Genomic DNA, 19,906 nt, shown 5'->3' on the forward strand with positions numbered 1-19,906 from the left:
AGCCAGTGCTAAGGGAAGAATCTAACTGATACTGCCAGGAGGTTATTGATAAAACTCTGTGCAGTAGCTCACATGAATGTACGTCTGACGTGGTAGCATGGCAAGGTGCTTATATTATGATCAATACGCAATTTAAACGAGATGAGATAATGTATTATACTGGTTATATTTATTATACTGGTTTTTTGATGGTAAAGCAGGAGCTCAGTTTTCAGAGAATGTGGATCTGGATGGAGACCCTGGGCCAACCCAGGATGTGCTTGAGACATTTTATACAACAGTTAGTTTTGGTCCACTAATTTGATCGGTTGAGTGGCATTCCAAGATTGCCTATTTACTATAATGTAGCTTGTCATTTTTACAGTAGCTTACTCACAACTTAATTACCAGTTTTCTCTAAAATATACAAATATGGTTATACAATGTTTAAACATAATGCTGAACTGTGACTTCCTTAAACTTTTTTTTTTTTTTAAACAACAGGGCCATGGTCACTTTTTGTCCTTGAGACTTCTCATCTTGTATGTATGTTACAGGTCAGAGTCCTTGTAAGGGAATGGGCTTATGGCTGCATGACCTTTTTGATTAGACCATACCCTGCCTGGAGTCGAGATTAGATTTCAGCAGAAGCAAAGCACGCACCGAGTTGACATTTGGAATCCTAAAGTCCAGATTTCTTGATTCTTTTGAGGTTATTTGCCTCAATGAGCATGCAAGATCACTACTGCGTGTCCTGTACTGCATAATGTACTGAGGAAGGAGTGAATTTATCTCCTTCCACCTAAACACTGTGAGCTTCTAACTCAGGATGAGCAGTTAATCTGAAGAGTTTAGACACATCATAACTCATTTATTTCACTTAATGAATTTCCGCTCAGGTATCTTAGTTATTTTTAATCAATCTGGGCCGAGACCCCTATATCCTTTTATTTTTCAAAGATGTTTGCCATTAACTAAAGGGAAAGAATTTTCCCTTATAAAACATACATTATATGTATATTAACAAACACATGTACAGTAGGTCTCAATAAGTTGGAAATTATCATTATATATGATATTAAGAAGTCACTCTAGTCATTTTAATCATGCAGTCATGATTTAGATTTGGTAGGAATTTCGATCAATTCATTGAATCTGATGCTAAAAATTCATCTTACTACTTTACATATATATAATTAAAGAGAAATGTAATGAGGTTTGAAAATGTTTTAAAAGCTTTCTACTCACTGCATCTTTTTATAGTACAGTAACTATGTAAAAGTCAAATGTTTTAGGTGGAAATAAAACTCAAGAAAAGTACAGATATCTAAAAAATAATAGAGTGTACTTTTCAAAGCTCTGGTGTGCACATCCTGCTCTGTGTAGTGGAAAGTGAGGATCCCTCAGAGAGCAGAATGAAATGAGGCAAATGTCTGCTGTGTGATGTGAGAACATCACACTGTAAACATTTTAAAAACACTGCTTGTTCCTTGGGATGCACTTCTAGATGACTTCCATGATGTGAGGAATCATATGGTGATGTATAATATGTAATTAGTGTTTTATTTAAATAATTACTAACCTGCAAAAATGCAGGTAGATAATAAAGTGTATATATAGTTGTCACATTTTGGATGTAATGGAGGTTATGATGGATGCAAGTGCAGATAAGAGCTTTTATTAAAGAGAGGCAGGCAGACAAATCCAAATCATGAGACAATAGCGTGTTCAAAAACAGGCAATGCGTCAGGCGATCTGCAAACAGGCATTAACGAGGGAAGGCAAGAATCAAGAACGAGAAACAAGAAAGAAGATCAAAGAACATGAATCAAAACGAGGAACAGGGTACAAATGTTTGGTATGGTGATAACACTCAATACTTTGCAAAGAGTGAATGCCTCAAAAGTCCTTTTAAACTGTGGTGTGATGTGTGTGAGAATGGATTCAGGTGTGCGTGATTAGAATGAATGAGTATTCTGGGAATTGCGGTCCATGGCAGCCATGTTTGTAGGCCGCAGTGCAGGATGGGAAATATAGTAACTGGTTTGCTGTGATATGACAATAGTGTATGAGTAACCTACCCTTTCTGTTGTGAAAAATCTAAATAAATTTATTTGTATTACTTATCACAGCATATTGAATGCATATCTTGTTTTCATTTTATGAAATGGCATTAAATATTATGTGAAACATTAACTTACCTAAATTACCTCCCTGATAGCCAATACGTCCAATGATTTGCCTTTTATGTCCCCATAACACTAGTCTAACTTCAAATAGATCATTGCCACTGCACATTATTTAAGCCACATTCAAAACTGGATATCACATTAAACAATCTGAGAGAATAATATAACCCCAATTCCAAAAAAGTTGGGACAGTGTGTCAAATGTAAATAAAAACAGAATGCAATGATTTTCAAATCTCATAAACCCATATGTTATTCACACTAGAATATAGAAAACATATCAAATGTTTAAACTGAGCAAATGTACCACAAAGTAATTTTGAATTTGATGGCCGCGACACACCTTCAAAAAGTTGGGACAGGGCAACAAATGGCTGGAAAAGTAAGTGTTACTTAAAAGAAACAGCTGGAGGAACATTTTACAACTAATTAGGTTAATTAGTTGGCAACAGGTCAGTAACATGATTTGGTATACAAAGAGTATCTTAGAGAGGCAGAGTCTTTCAGCAGTAAAGATCAGATGGAATCTGGATAAAGAAGAAGAATATGTTGCTCTAAAACTTGTATATACCTTTCAACATTGATGGTGCCTTTCCAGATGTGCAAGCTGCCCATTCCATAGGCATTAATGCACCCCCATACCATAATAATAATAATAATAATAACAGTAAAAATCTAGGGACAGAGAGAAGTGCAAGCCCAGAGGACCTGGGAGAGCAGGTCGGGTTGTAGGGGAGAAGCAGTTCACTAAGATAGAAAGGTGCCAAATCGTGAAGTGATTTAAATGTGAGCAGGATTATTTTATATTTAATGCGAAATGAAACCGGTAACCAATGCAGTTCAGACAGGAGTAATGTGAGCTGAGCACTTGGGATGTGTAAGAAGTCTAGTGGCAGAGTTTTGAATATATTGCAACCTAGCAATAGAATTAGTAGGTAGACCAGTGAGGAGAGCATTGCAATAGTCAAGCCATGAGGAAATAAATGCATGAACCAGTGTTTCAGCATCCTTGAGGCTAATGAAAGGACTGAGTCGAGCAATATGATGAAGGTAAAGAAGGCAATTTTAGACACAGAGTTTATATGAGCTTCAAAGGTGAGGGAGGGATCAAAGATTATGCCTAAATTTTTTACAGTACTAGATGGTTTAACGAGAGTGCTATCGATGTCACAAGTTAGGTCATGAAAGACATTTTTAGTAAATGTTGGTGTTCCGATAATAATGATCTCAGACCTCAGATCATCAGAGATGTAGGCTTTTGAACTGAGCGCTGATAAAAATCCGTCTGGTCCCTCTCCTCTTTAGTCTTCTTTAGTTTAGAGGGCGCAGCGTCCATGGTTTCCAAAAAGAATGAAAAATTTCTATTCACCTGACCACTGAACAGTTTTCCACTTTGCCTCAGTCCATTTTAAATGAGCTTTGGCCCAGAGAAGACGGCTGTGTTTCTAGATCATGTTCACATATGGCTTCTTCTTTCCATGACAGAGCCATAACCAGCATTTGTGTATGGCATGGTAAACTGTGTTCACAGACAATGAGTTCTGGAAGTGTTTCTGAGCCCATGCAGTGATTTCCAGTACAGAATCTTGCCTGTTTTTAATGCAGTGCCGCCTGAAGGCCTGAAGATCATGGGCATGTCATATTGATTTTCACCCTTATCCCTTGCGTGCAGAGATTTCTCCAGATTCTCTGAATCTTTTGATGATATTATGTACTGTAGATGAAGAGATATTCATATTCTTCGCAATTTTACATTGAGGAACATTATTGAGGGCAGATTGGTGAACCTCTGCCCATCTTTATTTCCGAAAGACTCTGCCTCGCTAAGATACTCTTTTTATACCCAATCATGTAACTGACCTGTTGCCAATTAACCTAATTAGTTGCAAAATATTCCTCCAGCTGACATTCAAAATGACCTTATTTATTTTCTTAAAATGGTACATTTACTCAGTTTAATCATATGATTTGTTTTCTGTGTTCTGTTGTGACTAACATATGGGTTTATGAGACTTGCAAATCATTGCATTCTGTTTTTATTGAGATTTATTTACATTTCACACAGTGTCCCAACTTTTTTGGAATTGGGGTTTTACACTATCTATAGTAGCTATTGACCATTGTAGTCTTAAGGTGTCATGGTGACTTTATTTAATGAAGTAGTCTATTATTCTACTCTTATAATTAGTAGCTCCAACCAGTCTATCAACTGGCCAAGGAGCACGGCCGATATTAACATTCCACACGATTGTACGTAAGTCATCTTATTGGCCATCTTGCATATAAAAAACAAATGATGTTTAAATAATGTACCTAGAGGAAACCACATTCTGAAACTTATGTTAGTCAAACACAGCGCTAACCAGTTGCGTTTGAAGTTTTCTAAAGTTACAGATTTCTACATCAGGTACAGGAGAAATTTGCAAGAATCAAGTTATTGTCTTTGTGAAAACTTTAGTTAAACAAATAAAAACAAAAATAGCACTCTAAAATGTTGCCGGAGGTAGTTTTGCTACCTCATAGGGTCCTGCATTTGATCCTGAGCTTGGTTTACTGTCTGTATTGTGTTTTGCGTGTGCGCATGTGGGTTTCCTCTGGGTTCTCCGATTTCTTCCTACCTCCCAAAAATGTAGGTGAAATGGATATGCTAAATTGCTCCTAGGTGTGAATATGTATGTCCCAGACCAGAATACAATTAATTTTTTTTTTTGTAAAATCATGGTTAATGCAGTCTATTATGCAATATCTGATTTTGATGTATTGTTTATTTAGCACTTATTCAACAATATTTGTATATTTACTCTGGCATGCTGGAAGGCATCCCACCACTGGTTTGTTATATCAGTGGGCAGACTTCACCTATTTGATAAACTGTGGTACAGAAATGTACAAAAAAATAAAATAAAAAGGAAATTGGAAATTTATTTCATCGACATTTTATGATGTTTATTTGAAGGATTCATGTTAATAATTAAATTTTATTCAATTATAAGTGCTTCTGTGTGAATTGGGGTTCCTGTCTCTTGAGTGTTAAATGTCAATCAAAACATTATTAAGCCATGTCATCCTATTGGAATCTCCCTGCTGAAAAAATAAATCAACAACAACAACAGAAACCTTCAAAAAATTTGCAACGGTTTTAATGGTTATAATATGAATTGTATTGGTTTTAATGGAAACTGTAATGGTCCATGTGGGTCTCTACTGGTAATTTATTGCCTTCTATCGGTGTCATGTTATGTCTAGTGGATACCAATAAGGACTAATAATGATAATGGTTTTAATGGTTAACAGCTGATTTGTAGTGGAAACCATTAGAATTATCGTCATGGTTTCTATTGGGTTTTTTTTTTTTAAGCAGGGTGACATTTCTCGACAATCTATAACTATATCTACCCGAATGCTTTTGATTTTTTTTTCCCACAATCATTTTTTTTTAAGTATAAGTAGGTGGCAAAATGTTTTAGACTAAAGTTAGAACTTAAATATTGCTTAAATGTTGCTTCCATAAAAGTCAATGTTTGACTGTAAACTAAGACTTATTTAAATTCCATAAACTGCCCCTGGCTTTGTTGTTAAGTTTCTGAAGTTTCATCCACAGACACACTGGGTTAGAAATCCGCTGTGATTGGGTTGTGTGGCTGAATTCCTAATGGCTTTAACTCCATTAAATAAGTGCACTATTTAGGGTACGAAGTAATGGCTCATACACCCTAGGTAGTGCGCTACATATTCCATGTTGAGTCGTTTGGGATTCAACCCGCAGCATCTTCAAGCATTGGATTTAACAGTTAGTCGTCCTTAAAGGTGCCTGAATGTCGCGCGTTATCGCAGTAATTTTCCACGGAAAACAACAGTTGAGTTAAAACTGAATCGCTCAAAATCTCAGAATTCGACCTTTTTTTTTGTTAGTTTATCGCCCAAATTTCTTTCCAAGGCAGTTACACTGGAAAGAAGACCAGCACTTAAAGTCGCAGGACCCCTGAATGGCGGCCTCCAGTAAAACCAGGGTAAGATAGCGGCTCACTTTATATTCAAGCTGTTTTACACGAATTAGCGATATTCAGATTTGTTCCCGTTTCTGTTGAAGGACATAAGGTTATAACTGAGATTGGAGCGTGGGTCACGTGTAAATAAAGACTCTGACATTTTTGTCTGCTGTTTCAGACTACAGCCAGCTGTACTTCTCAATGAAAATGCAACCTTTCTTTTCTGACAACCCTTTTTTCCCCCCCTCCGACGTACTGAAAATGAAACTGGGGAATACTATTTCCTTTCTCACTAACACAGCCATTTTTTCTGTGTCTTGAATATAAAAGCTGAAGCAGCAGCTCATAGTAATTCAGTTAATTGCACTGTGTGTAAGCTGTATTGCAACTACGTGGCACAGTATTGTGTTTAGTCCAGGGGTTATCAAAGGGTTTTTGCAGTGAGAGACCCCTTTAACTGTAATATAAATACCATGATTCCCCTATGTACTTCAAAGTAAGTAATTCAAACATAAGGCTTATTATTAAAATTTGCACTATATATATATATATATATATATATATATATATATATATATATATATATATATATAAAATGACACACAGCCACAGTGGGGGAAATACGTATTGAACGCGTCAACATTTTTTTTCCAGTAAATATATTTCCAGTGAGGTTATTTACATGAAATTTTCACCACACATCAGTATTAACTCAAGAAATCCAGAAATATAAAGAATTCGCAACATTAAAGTCCATAAATAAAGCAGAATGACACAGCATATAATACTGAAAACGCTAACTGAAATTTATTTAATACTTAGTGGAGAAGCCTTTGTTTGTAATGACGGCTTCAAGACACTTCCTGTATGAAGAAATTAATGGGCCACAGTATTCGGGTGTGATTTTGGCCCGTTTTTCTAAACGTATTGTCTTTAAATCTTGTTCAATTGGATTCAAGTCAGGTGATTGACTGGGTCTTGAGAGTTTCCTTTGCTGTATGCTTTGGATCATTGTCCTGCTGGAAGGTCCACCCACGTCTCGTCTTCATGATCCGGGTGGATGGCAGCAGATTCTTCTCAAAAATCTCCCGGTAAAGGGCTCCATTCATGATGTGCAGTGCTATTTCTTCTCCAAACATGGTGTGTAGAATAACACCCAAAAAGTTCAATTTTCCTCTCGTCTGACCAGACGACTCTAAATGAGTTGTAGCAAACTTTAAACCAGCTTCGACATGCCTTTTCTTTAGTAATGGAGTCTTGAGGGGTAAACGTGAGCAGTGGAGTGAATTACCTATTGTTTTCCTCTGTGACAATGGCACCTGCTATGTTTCTGGAGCTCTTTCTGAGTGGTCCTTGGCTCTTGGGCTACTCTTACATTCACATTTATTCATTTAGCAGATGCATTTATCCAAAGCGACTTACAATTGAGGGAATATAAGCAAAGCCATATATCAAGCGGAGAACAATGCAAGTAGTGCTACCATACAAGATTTTTTAATTGAGTTCTAGAAAAGCAGAATGCTCAGAGTAGAGGTGTAAGAGTCAGAGTAAGTTTTTATTTATTATTATTATTTTTTTATATATATAAAGGATAATGTGGGGTTAGTTAGGTGTTCACAGAAGAGGTGGGTCTTTAGCTGTTTTTTGAAGAGAGTGACAGATTCTGTAGTCCGGATTGAGGTTGGAAGTTCATTCCACCTCTGAGGAACAGTTAGTGCGAAGGTTCTGGAAAGGGACCTTGAGCCACGCTGAGTAGGCACTACTAAGAGTTGGTCGCTAATCGATCGCAGATTGCATGAGGGAACGTAAGCCTTCAGGAGAGAGTTGAGGTAGGGGGATGTTGTTCCAGGCAAGGTCTTGAATTTGATACGGGCAGCCACAGGAAGGCAGTGGAGGGAGATGAAGAGGGGTGCGACATGGGTCCTTTTGAGCTGTTTGAAGATGAGGTGTGTTGCTGCATTGTGAATCATCTGAAGGGGTTTGATGGAGCTGGCTGGGAGGCCCGAGAGTAGTGCATTGCAGTAGTCCAGATTTGATATGACAAGAGCCTGGACTACTAGCTGTGTAACCTGTGAGATCGGGTCTGATTCTCTAGATGTTATACAGAATGAACCTGCAGGACCGTGCAGTCGTTGAAATGTGGTCTGTAAAGGTCAAGCTGTCATCAAAAGTCACCCCAAGTCACCCCAGGCTGTCCTGGTTGGCTTGTGTGTGGTTGAGCCGAGCTGTATAGTGAGATTATGGTTGATTGAGGGGCGGGTTGGGATGACGAGAAGCTCAGATTTAGCCAATTTGAGCTTAAGGTGGTGTTCCCTCATCCAGTCCGAGATGCCAGACAGGCAAGCAGAGATTTGAATATTCTTCTGACTCCCTGGCCAGAAATCATGCAAGTAGATCCTGTGCGTGGCTGGTTGATGACTGAGTGATGTTGCTTCCACTTGCGGATAATGGCCCCAATGGTGCATACTGGAAGATTCCGAATTTTTGAAATGCATCTGTATTTGAGTCCATCAATATGTTTTGCAACAATAAGGTTGCGAAGGTTTTGGGAGAGCTCTTTGCTTTTATCCATCAGGAGATATTTCTTGTGTGACACCTTGGTAATGAAAAGCTTTTTATAGACCACCAATTTACTAACCCAGCTGATATTAATTTGCACAGACAGGGGGTATAATTACTTATGGATTTCAGCTGGTTTTATCTTGCCTTACCTTTCCTTGGAGAAATGCTTCTTAGCGTGTTCAATACTTTTTTCCTGTTTTATTCTACTTTATTACACATAACTTTATTTATGGACTTTAATGTTGTGAATTCTTTATATTTCTTGAGTTAATACTGATGTCTGGTGAAAATTTCATGTGAATAGCCTAATTGGAAATATATTTACTGAAAAAAATGTCCAATACTTATTTCCCCTACTGTATATAAACTCAAATGTAAATATAACTGCTGTGATAATGATTGACTGATTTCCTACACTGTAACAAAATAACAAACCACGCTGGCATTTACAACACTTTAGTTAACTTGAACAAATCACCTTACATGCTATTTTACTACTCACAATCCTGTGGAATAAATCTAGTCTAATTCATTTACATTGATTCATTTAGCAGATGCTTTTCATATACAGTCTCATCTGTTCATATATTCATATAGAATTCATATACAGTCTCCTCTGAAACGATTGGAACGGTAAGGCCAATTCATTTGTTTTTGCTGTAGACTGAAGACATTTGGGTTTGAAATCAAAAGATGAATATGAGAAGATATTTCGAGTTTCGAATTTCAGTTTTTATATCCTGGTAAAACGACGTAGAACATAGCGCATTTTGTATCGGAGCACCCAATTTGTAGCCTTGCAAAAATATTGTAACATGTGACTGACAAGTGTTTCTTGTTACCCAGGTGTGTCCTGTTAGATTGGTTGTTTAAACAGTAAATAGCTCCGAACATTTACTCTTGGTTTTAGCCTTCAGTTTCACCCGTGAAGACTGCTTGTGAAAAAGGATAAGCCTACATGAAGATCAGAGAGCTGTGTTTGGGAGAAAAGCAAGCCGTTTTGAAGCTGAGAAAAGAGGGAAAATCAATCAGAGGCATTGCACAAACATTGGGCATAGACAGTACAAGAATTTGCAATGTCCTGAAAAAGAAAGAAACCACTGGTGGACTGAGCAACAGACACCGAATGGTTGGCCATGGAAAACGACAATAGCTGATGACAGAAACATTGTGAGAGCTATGAAGAAAAACCTAAAAACAACAGTTAGTGACATCACGTGAACCTCCACAGGGCAGGGCTTAAGGTATCACAATCCACAGAAATATAGAGGCCATACCACAAGATACAAACCACAAAAATTGGGTGGACTGATACAAAAGCTTCTGTGTTTTATGCTGTTGAACACATCTAGATGTAAACTAGGAAATAAAATCTGAAATCCTAAACTCTTGTCTCATGTCCATCTTTTGATCTCAAACCCAGATATCTTTAGTGTATAGCACAAACAAATGAATTAGCCTCGCCGTTCTAATAGTTTTGGACGGGACTGTAACTGGTAGTTATTTTTTTTTTTAAGATCTAGATGGGGTTTTCTAAGTTTTGCACAACACCTTTGTGAGTCAAAACACACTTTTACTACAGTTAAGAATTCATTGACTTTTGCTGCGCTCAGTATATACAGCACCTCATTTAGGCTCCCTAATACTTAACGTTAAAAATGATCATACATCCGAATTGTGTTCCTTTGGACTTTATAGCATCGGACGATGAGGGTCCTCAGCTTGGTGCTTGTCCTGATGCAATTGCAGCATGCACACTCTGCATCAAAGGGAGTCACGGCCAGTCTGAAGGCCAAGTGGCCCATGACTCCGCTTTTACTGGAGACAAGGTACAGCTGTTTGGTGGTTTCTCTGCTCTCACACACCTCTGACTGAAATGATCAGTTTGCTCTCAGGGTTAGAAGCTGTGACTGTGCCGAAATGCGGCTGTCTTTGTCCTTCGTTGATCGTGATGGCTATTTTGCTTTTGTTTGTTTGTTTATGCTGTTTTAAATATATTCTCAAATCCTTAGTGAGTTTATTGGCGAAGCTGGAGATGACAAGTTTTGGCAGTTTGTTGATACTGTGAAGGAGTTAACTGTGTACAAACATGGAGGTGAGGACTAAAATCTCGTCCATGCATGACCATGCCTTTTAGATTATTGTTTTCTGGAATGTCTGTTAAGATAACAAGAACATATTTGATTGTTAGGTTTTTAAGGGTCAGCGTACATGTGAAATGTGCATTATTTCGATCGCCATCATTGATGCAAACTGCTAAAACTATTATTAAATGCTATTTTATATCCGTACCAGAAAAATCAGTGTTTTTATTTTGTTTTTTGTCTCTTCCCAAATCAAGAATCTGTCCGATCATACTATAACCTGATCGTTAAAAAAGCTGGTCAGTTCCTGAGTGATCTACAGGTCAGCCTGCTGAAGTTTTCACTGTCGCTCAGAGCCTACTCACCTGCTGTACATGCATTCCAACAGGTGAGACCTACACATACAGCCTCACTATGTGAAGCAAATCTATGTAATTTAAAGCAAAATACTACAGACTCATATTGCTAATAATTAATAATAGAGCTGTCTGGGAAGTAAAAAAAAAAAAAAGAAATTCATTATGTACACCATTAGGCAAGTGAGGGCTCAAATGTGCTTGTCTTGTCCCATGTTTTGGTTGCACAAATAGCTACTTAACAGGGCTAAGAAGTTGAAACTAGCATAATTTCCATTTGTCTTTGCGAATTAATATCAAGCATGGTGGTGGAGGGGTGATGATTTGGGCTTGTTTTGTAACTCAGGACCTGGGAAACTTGCAGTCCTTGAGACAATGATGAACTCCACTTTATACCAGAATATTCATGAGGCAAATGTGAGGCTGTCCAGCAGCTTAAGCTGGGCTGAAATTGGGTTGTGCAGCAGAACAGTGATCCCAAGCACACCAGCAAATTGACATCTGAATGGATAAAGAAGACAAAAGTGAAGGTTTTGGAATGGCCAAGTCAAAGTCCAGACCCCAACCCCATTGAGATGATGTGACAGGATCCTAAGCGAGATGTGCATAAACAAATGCCCTCAAACATCAATGAACTGAAGCAATGTTGTAAAGAAGAATGGGCAAGACTGATAAGCTCCTACAGAAAATGTTTACTTCAAGTTAGACAGACAGACAGACAAACAGAAAGACAGATAGTTTATTGGTCCTCAAAGAGGGCATTTGTTTCCACCGTAGGTGCGTAGAAAAACAAAAACACATCATCATACATATAAACCATCATAAACAATCAGAGGCATAGAGGGGAAAAGGGAACAAAAAGAAAAACATCAGGATCATACAAAAAATGCATCTGGCATCACAATGGCTGAGTACCTATGTGCTCGTATAGCTATATAGCAAGTTTTTGTTGCTAAAGGTGGTTCTACATGTTACTGAATTATAGGGTCTACTTATTTTTTTCCCCATCTGTTGGGTGAATGTGGTTTACTTTTTGAGAAACAAAAATGAGTACATATTGAAATCTGTTGGGTTTTTTTTTGTTGTTGTTGTCGTTACTTGAGGTTATTTGTTTGTTTATAGAAGTTGGTGAAGACTACACAATTGTTATGGAGGCCCTGATCGAGTAAAAACATACAGTTCAACTGAAGCAGGGTGCACTTTCTTTTTTCCCCCTTGACTGTAGTTACTCTATTGTATGAAAAATCCTTGACCCTTAATCTGGCAACCCTGTTGTAGAAAATATATTCTAGCCCGAATTACAGTGCAAATCGTTAAATGTTATCTCGAATATACTGGAATATTTGTGTCTTTTGAGTGTTGCTATAATTTGTGCCTTTGAACAAACGTGGCAAAAAATATCCTTATTATCGAAACCCACAGATTAAAAAAAATAAATAAAATAAAAATCTCTCTGGTATTTGGACCAGAGGCAGAAAACAATGGTGACCTTAATATCAGCAGCCTACTGAACCTATTTTGAGAAATGCTGGAAATAAACTCATAATCCGCCTGTCTCATTTGTTCAGAGTTGTGATTTTTCACCCCTGTAGGATTGGTTACAATTGTGCAAATAAGGCTACACTGACTGATTCCCAGTTGTTGGTTGTTTTTTCACCCCAGTTATTGCCTTTTTTTTTCCAATTGAATAAATTGCTATTGGGTGAAGAATTTCTTTGCCATTTGTCCTTTGTGCAGATTGCCAGTGATGAGCCTCCGCCAGATGCCTGCGCTGCCTTTGTCTCTGTCCACGGCCAACACGCTTGCAGCCCCAAGAACATGAAGAAACTCCTGAAGGGTGCCGCAGGCAGGTAATTCACTTTTGATGATTGTGGGATTTCCTTTCTCTGTTCTTTCTTAGCGGTACTATTTATGCAGGGAGGTTTCTGGGATTGTGCTGGGGTATGCAGTAAGCCTCTTAAATTAGAAATTGCATTTGTTCAAAGTCTACTGTTGCTCCTTGCTTGCTGTGTCTTAGGCTGGCATTATGAGTGATTTCAGAGGTTGCTAATCCATGACTTCATTAATGGTAGATTAAAAGTACATAATGCATGCGGTATGGTTTTTACTGATTACTCGAGCAACAGAAACTCTGAACTGTGAGAGACAGTTTTTTTTTTGTTTTGTTTTTTTTTAAATGCAAAGCCTTTAATGCACTCACTCACTCACTATTTCAGAAGTTAATACTCACTCAGCTTTTGTATGTGCTCAAGTAAGGAAACTGCACGATCAGCAGGATCTCACTAATAAATAAATGTATGTTTCGATATTCAATCCTAATAATCAATCTAAACCTACAGGTTGCAGACAGGTGAAACACCATAACAGCAGTGCTTCAATAACAGTGTACTTATCCAACCATAAAGTGTGAGTTAAACAAACCAGGCCATGCCATTTTTTAAAGACACAAACAGAATTGTCTGTGGAAAGCCCTACCATCACAGGGAGCCTGGGGGATCAGTTTACATGTAGAATAGAAATACTTGATCAATATATGTGGATGTAAGACAGGTTTTATCCTGCACAGCAGCCCTGTTTGTTGATTTTTGTTTCACTTATTTTTTATATTTACAGGCCAAAGCCGTACTTGTATAAGAATGATCATAAATATCCAGGTGTCAACGGGACGGATCTTCCTGTCGCCATACTTTATGCTGAAATCGGCACCAAAAAGTTCAACACGTTCCATAAAGTTCTTTCTGAGAAGGCAGAAGAGGGGAAGCTGATCTATGTGCTGCGCCATTTTGTCGCTGTGAGTTTGTTTTTGGTTAGGTCAATAATTTATTCAACAGACTGTCAAAGAAAATAATTGTTGCTTGCATGTGTTTTATTGCAAGTTCTTCTGTGTTCCAACAGGAGCCAAAGAAGCAGCACATGCTTCTGTCTGGATATGGTGTGGAACTGGCTATTAAAAGTACTGAGTACAAAGCTGTGGATGATACACAAGTTAAAGGTATACATTATGATATCCGGTTGCCCAATGTGATACCTTATTGATTATCTTAATTATTTTGTGAACATAATTAAAAGGGCAATTTGTTTTTTTGTTGTTGTTTTTTAGATTCAAAATCAACAGCCACTTTTGAAGAGGATGACACCAATGACATCCAGGGTTTTTTATTTGGAAAATTAAGGTGAAAATATACATGTACAGTGTTGTTGTTTTTTTATTATTACATGCCCTTTCTATTACATATCGTGGTATTTTAGAACTATAATAATAATAATAAACTTTATTTTATGAAGCGCCTTTAAAAGCAGCTTCTCAAAGAGCTGTACACAAAATAAGCAGTACACAGAAAAATAAAACATATAAAAGTTAATAAGAACAATAATAATAATAATTATAAAATAATAATAAAAAAGACATCAGCAGTCAAATGCAAGTTTAAAAAAGTGTGTCTTAAGTTGAGCTTTAAAAATGTCAAAAGTCTGAGCTTCCCTTAGTTCAGGAGGAAGAGAGTTCCAAAGTGAAGGAGCATAGACAAAAAAAGCCCTGTCACCCATAGATTTTAGGCGGGTTTGTGGAACAGTTAACAAATTGCACTGTGAGGAGCGTAGTCTGCGATTTGGGGTGTAAGGGATTAATAAACCAGATAAGTAATACAGAGTCAAGCCATGTAGTGCCTTGTATGTCAACATCATGATCTTAAAATCGACACGGAACCTGACCGGGAGCCAGTGTAAGGACTCCAAAACAAGAGTAATATGTTCACTTTTCCTGGTCCCCATCAGGATCCTGGCGGCAGAGTTTTGAACATATTGCAATTTGATAATTGTGGATTTAGAAACTCCAGCTAAAACGGTGTTGCAGTAATCCAGCCGAGTGTCAACAAATGAGTTTATCAGTTTTTCAGCCACAGAGAAATTTAGCATTGGGCACAGTCTTTAAAACTGTTTAAAACACACCAAAAACACTTTCAAGGAAAGTGGAAAGACCATGATCCACAGTATCGAAAGCAGCTCTAAGATCAAGAAGAATAAGAATGGCTGTAGTGCCAGAATCGGAGGCCATCAACAAGTCATTGGTAACTTTGACCAACGCCGTTTCAGTGTTAAGTTTACGAGAACCTGACTGAAGGGGTTCAAAGAGGTTATTAATTGTAAGATGATTACATAGTTGAGAGTCAACAACATGCTGAAGTATTTTTGCCAAAAACGGAAGATTTGAAATGGGACGAAAATTGTTAAAATCATCCACAGAAACATTTTCTTTCTTTGGTACAGGTGTAACAGCAGCAGGCTTTAGTACTGCTGGAACAACCCCAGTCTCCAGTGATTCATTTATAATACCAAGGATAGCAGGGCACCAAACATCAAAGCACTATTTAAATAGGTTTGTGGGAATTGGATCCAGCAGGCAAGTGGTTGATTTCATGCTAGATACCTCCCTTGTGAGAGCCTCGGAATCAAGCAGTGAGAAATGAGTGAAAGAAACACCAGTGAACCCAGATGGACGAAGGAGTGAAGTGGCAGAGTCAGGTGTGACAGGAATTTGTTTGCGAACGTTATCAATCTTAGAATTAAAAAACTGAAGAAAAGAATCACATAGCTGCTGAGAAACAGGCAAAGTGGTAACAGTATTAATTTGAATTGAACTAGAATATCATCAGTTATAAACTCAGAGCACTTTATTAGAAACACTTTACTAATACTGGGTAGGGCCTCCCTTTGCTCTCAAAACAGCCTCAGTTCTTCATGGCATGGATTCCACAAGATGTTGGAAACTCCTTTGAGATTCTGGTCCACGTTGACGAATTAATCTAGGGATGTCACGAGAACCGATACTTCGGTTCCAAGTCGGTAGCAACATTCTTAAAATGTGATGGTACTTGTTCTTCTGCAGTAGCATGGGTTACGTTCGTAACGACAGTACTGTAAGTACCGAGGTTGCGATTCTTCCGGAGCTGATGGGGGCAGTAAATACGCGCAAGTGTTTTAGTCGGTCCACAAGTGGTGAAGAAGAAGAGGAACGCCTACAAGCACACAGGAAAAACTACAAAAGTTTAGCTTAGCTTAACAAGTTTAGCTCCGCCCCGACTCGTTGAGAGGAAAGCTAGTATCGTTTCCGATGTGCAGCCGATGCTATCGTTCATTTCAGACAAAGCGAGGAAAAACCTGGAATTTGGCGAAGCACCTGAAAGACGGTCCTATATTATGTTTGTTTGAGGCAGCTGGCATTATGGCCATGAAACCAGCTAACGTTATGCTCCATGTAATGTTTGCGATAGCCAGTTATTTGTTAACGACGCTAACGCATTGCAGTGTTATAAACTACCTCCTAATGGGCCACCATGCATCGCCATTCAGCCCGTGTCCTGTCAGCAACATGTAGCCTAATGTCACTAATAATTATTCAAATGTTCAAGCTTTTAATAAATCTTTTTGGCCTGCCACCATATCAGTGAATTTAAACTAATACTTGCATTCAGAGTATAGTGTGTGTGTGTGTGTGTGTGTGTGTGTGTGTGTGTGTGTGTGTGTGTGTGTGCGCGCGCGCGCGCGTTTAGGAGTGCACCTCCGGAGACTCATTATCAGACAGTGTTTGATAACTAAAATACCCTCCTCCTCCCCCACTCTCTCTCCCCCTCTCGCGCTCTTTGCCAGTATCAGCCAGAGGAGGATGTCCTCCAGGAGAGTTTTTTTATTTTATTTTTATAGCACACCGTGGTATTGACTTTGGTATCGCGTATCATGTACTTTGAGTGGTATCGGCACCGACTATTAGACTTTTGTTATCGTGACATCCCTAAATGAATCACGCAATTCCTGCAGATTTTTCAGGAGCACTTTCATGCTATGTGCATGCTAATCTCCCATTTTTCTACATCCCAAATGTTTTCTGTTTCATAAAGATCCAGTGACTGGGAAGACCACTGAAGAAAGCTGAATTCATTGTTATGTTCATGAAACCAGTTTGAGACGACTTTTGCTTGTTAGATGGTGCATTTTCATGCTCGAAGTAGCCATTAGAAGATGGGTAAATTGTGGCCATGAAGGGATGCACATGGTCATCAACAATATTCAAATAGGCTGTGGCATTGAAGCGATGATTGATTTTGTATTCATGGGCCTAAAGTGTGCCAAGAAAACATTCCCCACACCATTACACCACATCCTTCAGCCTGTACTGTTGACACAAGGCAGGTTGGGTCCATGGACTCATGCTGTTGGTGCCAAATTCTGACCCTAGCATCTGTGTGCCTCAGCAGGCTACATTATTCCAATCTTCAACTGTCCAGTTTTGGTGAGCCTGTGCCCACTGAAGCCTCAGCTTTCTGTTCTTGGCTGACAGAAGTGGACCCCGATGTGGTCTTCTGCTGTTGTAGCGCATGTGCATCAAGGTTCAAATTGTTGTGGATTCTGAGATGCTGTTCTGCTTACCACAGTTGTGCAGAGTGGTTATCTGAGTTACTGTAGACTTTGTCAGCTCGAACCAGTCTGACCATTCTACATTGACCTCTCTCAAAAATAAGGCATGATGTACTGTTTCCATCTGCAGAACTGCAGCTCACTGGATGTTTTTTCTTTATTGCACCATTTTGAGTAAACTCTAGAGACAGTCATGTGTGAAAATTCCAGGGTTCAGCAGTTATAGAAATACTCAAACCAGCCTGTCTGCCACCAGCAATCATGCCACAGTCAAAATCACTGATCAGATTTTTTTTCCACATTCTGATGGTTGATGTGAACATTACCAGAAGCTGCTGGCCCGAATCTGCATGATTTTATGCACTGCACTGCTGCCACGTGAAAACTGATTAGATAATTGCATGAATGGTTAGTTGTACAGGTGTTCCTAATAAAGTGCCCAGTGAGTGTATTTTTGTGATTGAAACCCCAAATGGAATAGAAATGCAGCAGGATTAATGTCCATTATCCTCTCTCTGCAGGGAGTCTCATCCAGAACTACAGGAGCAGTTAGGGGAATTGAGGAGGCATCTGTTGGAGAGCACAAATGACATGGCACCTCTCAAAGTGTGGGAGCTGCAAGGTAAACACGCTGCATTATTAACGGCCCTCTCTTAAACCTGGAGACCAGGGCTCAGTGTGCGTCCACGTAGCTTCATGCAGGGTAAGGAGAGCGATCTGTGTGCGCCTTGAGAAATGTCTGGGTGATGAATGGAGAAGCGGTACGAACGTTGTGCTTTCTGCCTGCGTTTGGTGCAGTGATCTGTTCTGCTCCTGCGTGCTGACTGCTGAATAGCTGCTAATGGCCAGTACCAAGTGTTCTTGATTGTATTTGTAAAATCTCAAGTCCTCTCCAACATACTGATTTTCTTATTCCTCTTAAATATATTACTGTTAACTACAAAACATTATTTTAAAAAATCGCATATGAGGATATGTGATATAACATATATATGTGATATAATCGCATATGAGGATATAACAAGATAACAATCCAAAAACATGAGGCAGAAATAACAGAAAAACAGATTAACAAAGCTATTTAACCCTCTTGCTCTCGAGACTTAATTTAAAGAAGGAATAAAACACATTCTGGTTGTGTTGTTATGGGGAAATAATCAACAACAGTGGGGTTTTTTTTTCTTTGCCAATGATTACAATTTTTTAATTAGTAAAGAACTGCACGTTATTATTTTATCCATTTGTAGTTACGTATAATCTTGTGGAATGTCTGCAAAACAAGTTATTTAATGTTATCACATTATAACAACTATAAGTAGTCTTTCACTCACTTTTTGTTGATTTTTTGTTATTATTATTATTTTTTAAATTTTTTAAATTCCACTTGTTACTGAGAAAGCACAAAATCCTCCATGTTGAAAACTTTACCATGGTGGAAAAAGTAAACAGCTTTACTTCAGACTCTTGTGTTAACACTGGAAAGAGTCCTTACAGCAAGAGCTGTTAGACACTTTTTCTTATTAAATAACATGATTTTAATCTGATTATTATTATTATTATTATTATTATTGGACTTGGGTTATGTGGTGCATCTGCCATATAAGTGTCTGTGAATTAGTTGTTACTCTTGAAATACTAACGTATTAGAACTAACACATTGATATAAACATGTGATTTGAATTCAAGAAAGCATAGTGTCTTAATAAAGCCCCCTTCACGAGCCCCCAGAACGGCTCCAGCACATCTTAGCATAGATTGTACACATCTCTGGAACTGTACTAAACACCATTTTTCCAAAAGATATTCCCTCAGTTGGTGTTCTAACACATCAGTCCCAAATTTCCAATCAGCATTCAATTGGGTTGAAATCTGTTGACTGTAAAGGCCATTGCATATGATTTATACAATTCAGTAAGTCCTCGTGCCCTGTTGAAGTGCGGGGTCATCCTGGAAGAGACCATTCCCATTTGGATAGCATAAAGGTGATCAGTCTGGAGAACTTTGTAATAACTTGCAGTAACGTTTTGCTGTAACGGACCATGCTAGCAAAATCCCACCACTTGACTTTCAAATGTGATTCTTTTTAGTATTGAGGGTTTTATGCGCTGTAACCCTACTATAATATCTCTTTCTATGTAGTTATTGAATGTAACTGCTAAAGGTCTGCTAATTATTGGTCCACACACAGCCAGTTGAACAGTTTTTGTGACTGAAGCTCCTGCTGTGCAGCCCCAATAAGAAACCCTCTTTCAAAGTCACTTGCATTGGAAAGATCTTTTAATCTTGCTCCGAAATTGAGGTCACCTGAGCACACTCTGCATTTTTATAAGTTACAG

The 19,906-nt window shown here is 38.4% G+C and overlaps 1 protein-coding gene across 3 annotated transcripts in view; it reads left to right on the forward strand.

Moving 5' to 3' along the window:
* Positions 1-5,305: 5,305 nt before the first annotated feature.
* Positions 5,306-19,906, forward strand: part of uggt2 (UDP-glucose glycoprotein glucosyltransferase 2) — a 49,896-nt gene continuing 35,295 nt past the window's right edge. For all 3 annotated transcript variants that reach the window (XM_053626530.1, XM_053626531.1, XM_053626533.1), the window contains exons 1-9: positions 5,306-6,178; positions 10,418-10,548; positions 10,732-10,814; positions 11,061-11,191; positions 12,897-13,009; positions 13,773-13,950; positions 14,055-14,151; positions 14,260-14,332; positions 18,092-18,192. In XM_053626530.1, coding sequence (XP_053482505.1) covers positions 6,155-6,178; positions 10,418-10,548; positions 10,732-10,814; positions 11,061-11,191; positions 12,897-13,009; positions 13,773-13,950; positions 14,055-14,151; positions 14,260-14,332; positions 18,092-18,192 — 931 coding nt within the window. In that variant the 5' untranslated portion in view covers positions 5,306-6,154. The remainder of the gene's footprint in view (positions 6,179-10,417; positions 10,549-10,731; positions 10,815-11,060; positions 11,192-12,896; positions 13,010-13,772; positions 13,951-14,054; positions 14,152-14,259; positions 14,333-18,091; positions 18,193-19,906) is intronic.

Source organism: Ictalurus furcatus, chromosome 6, assembly GCF_023375685.1.
Source record: "Ictalurus furcatus strain D&B chromosome 6, Billie_1.0, whole genome shotgun sequence".
Lineage (NCBI taxonomy): Eukaryota > Metazoa > Chordata > Actinopteri > Siluriformes > Ictaluridae > Ictalurus > Ictalurus furcatus.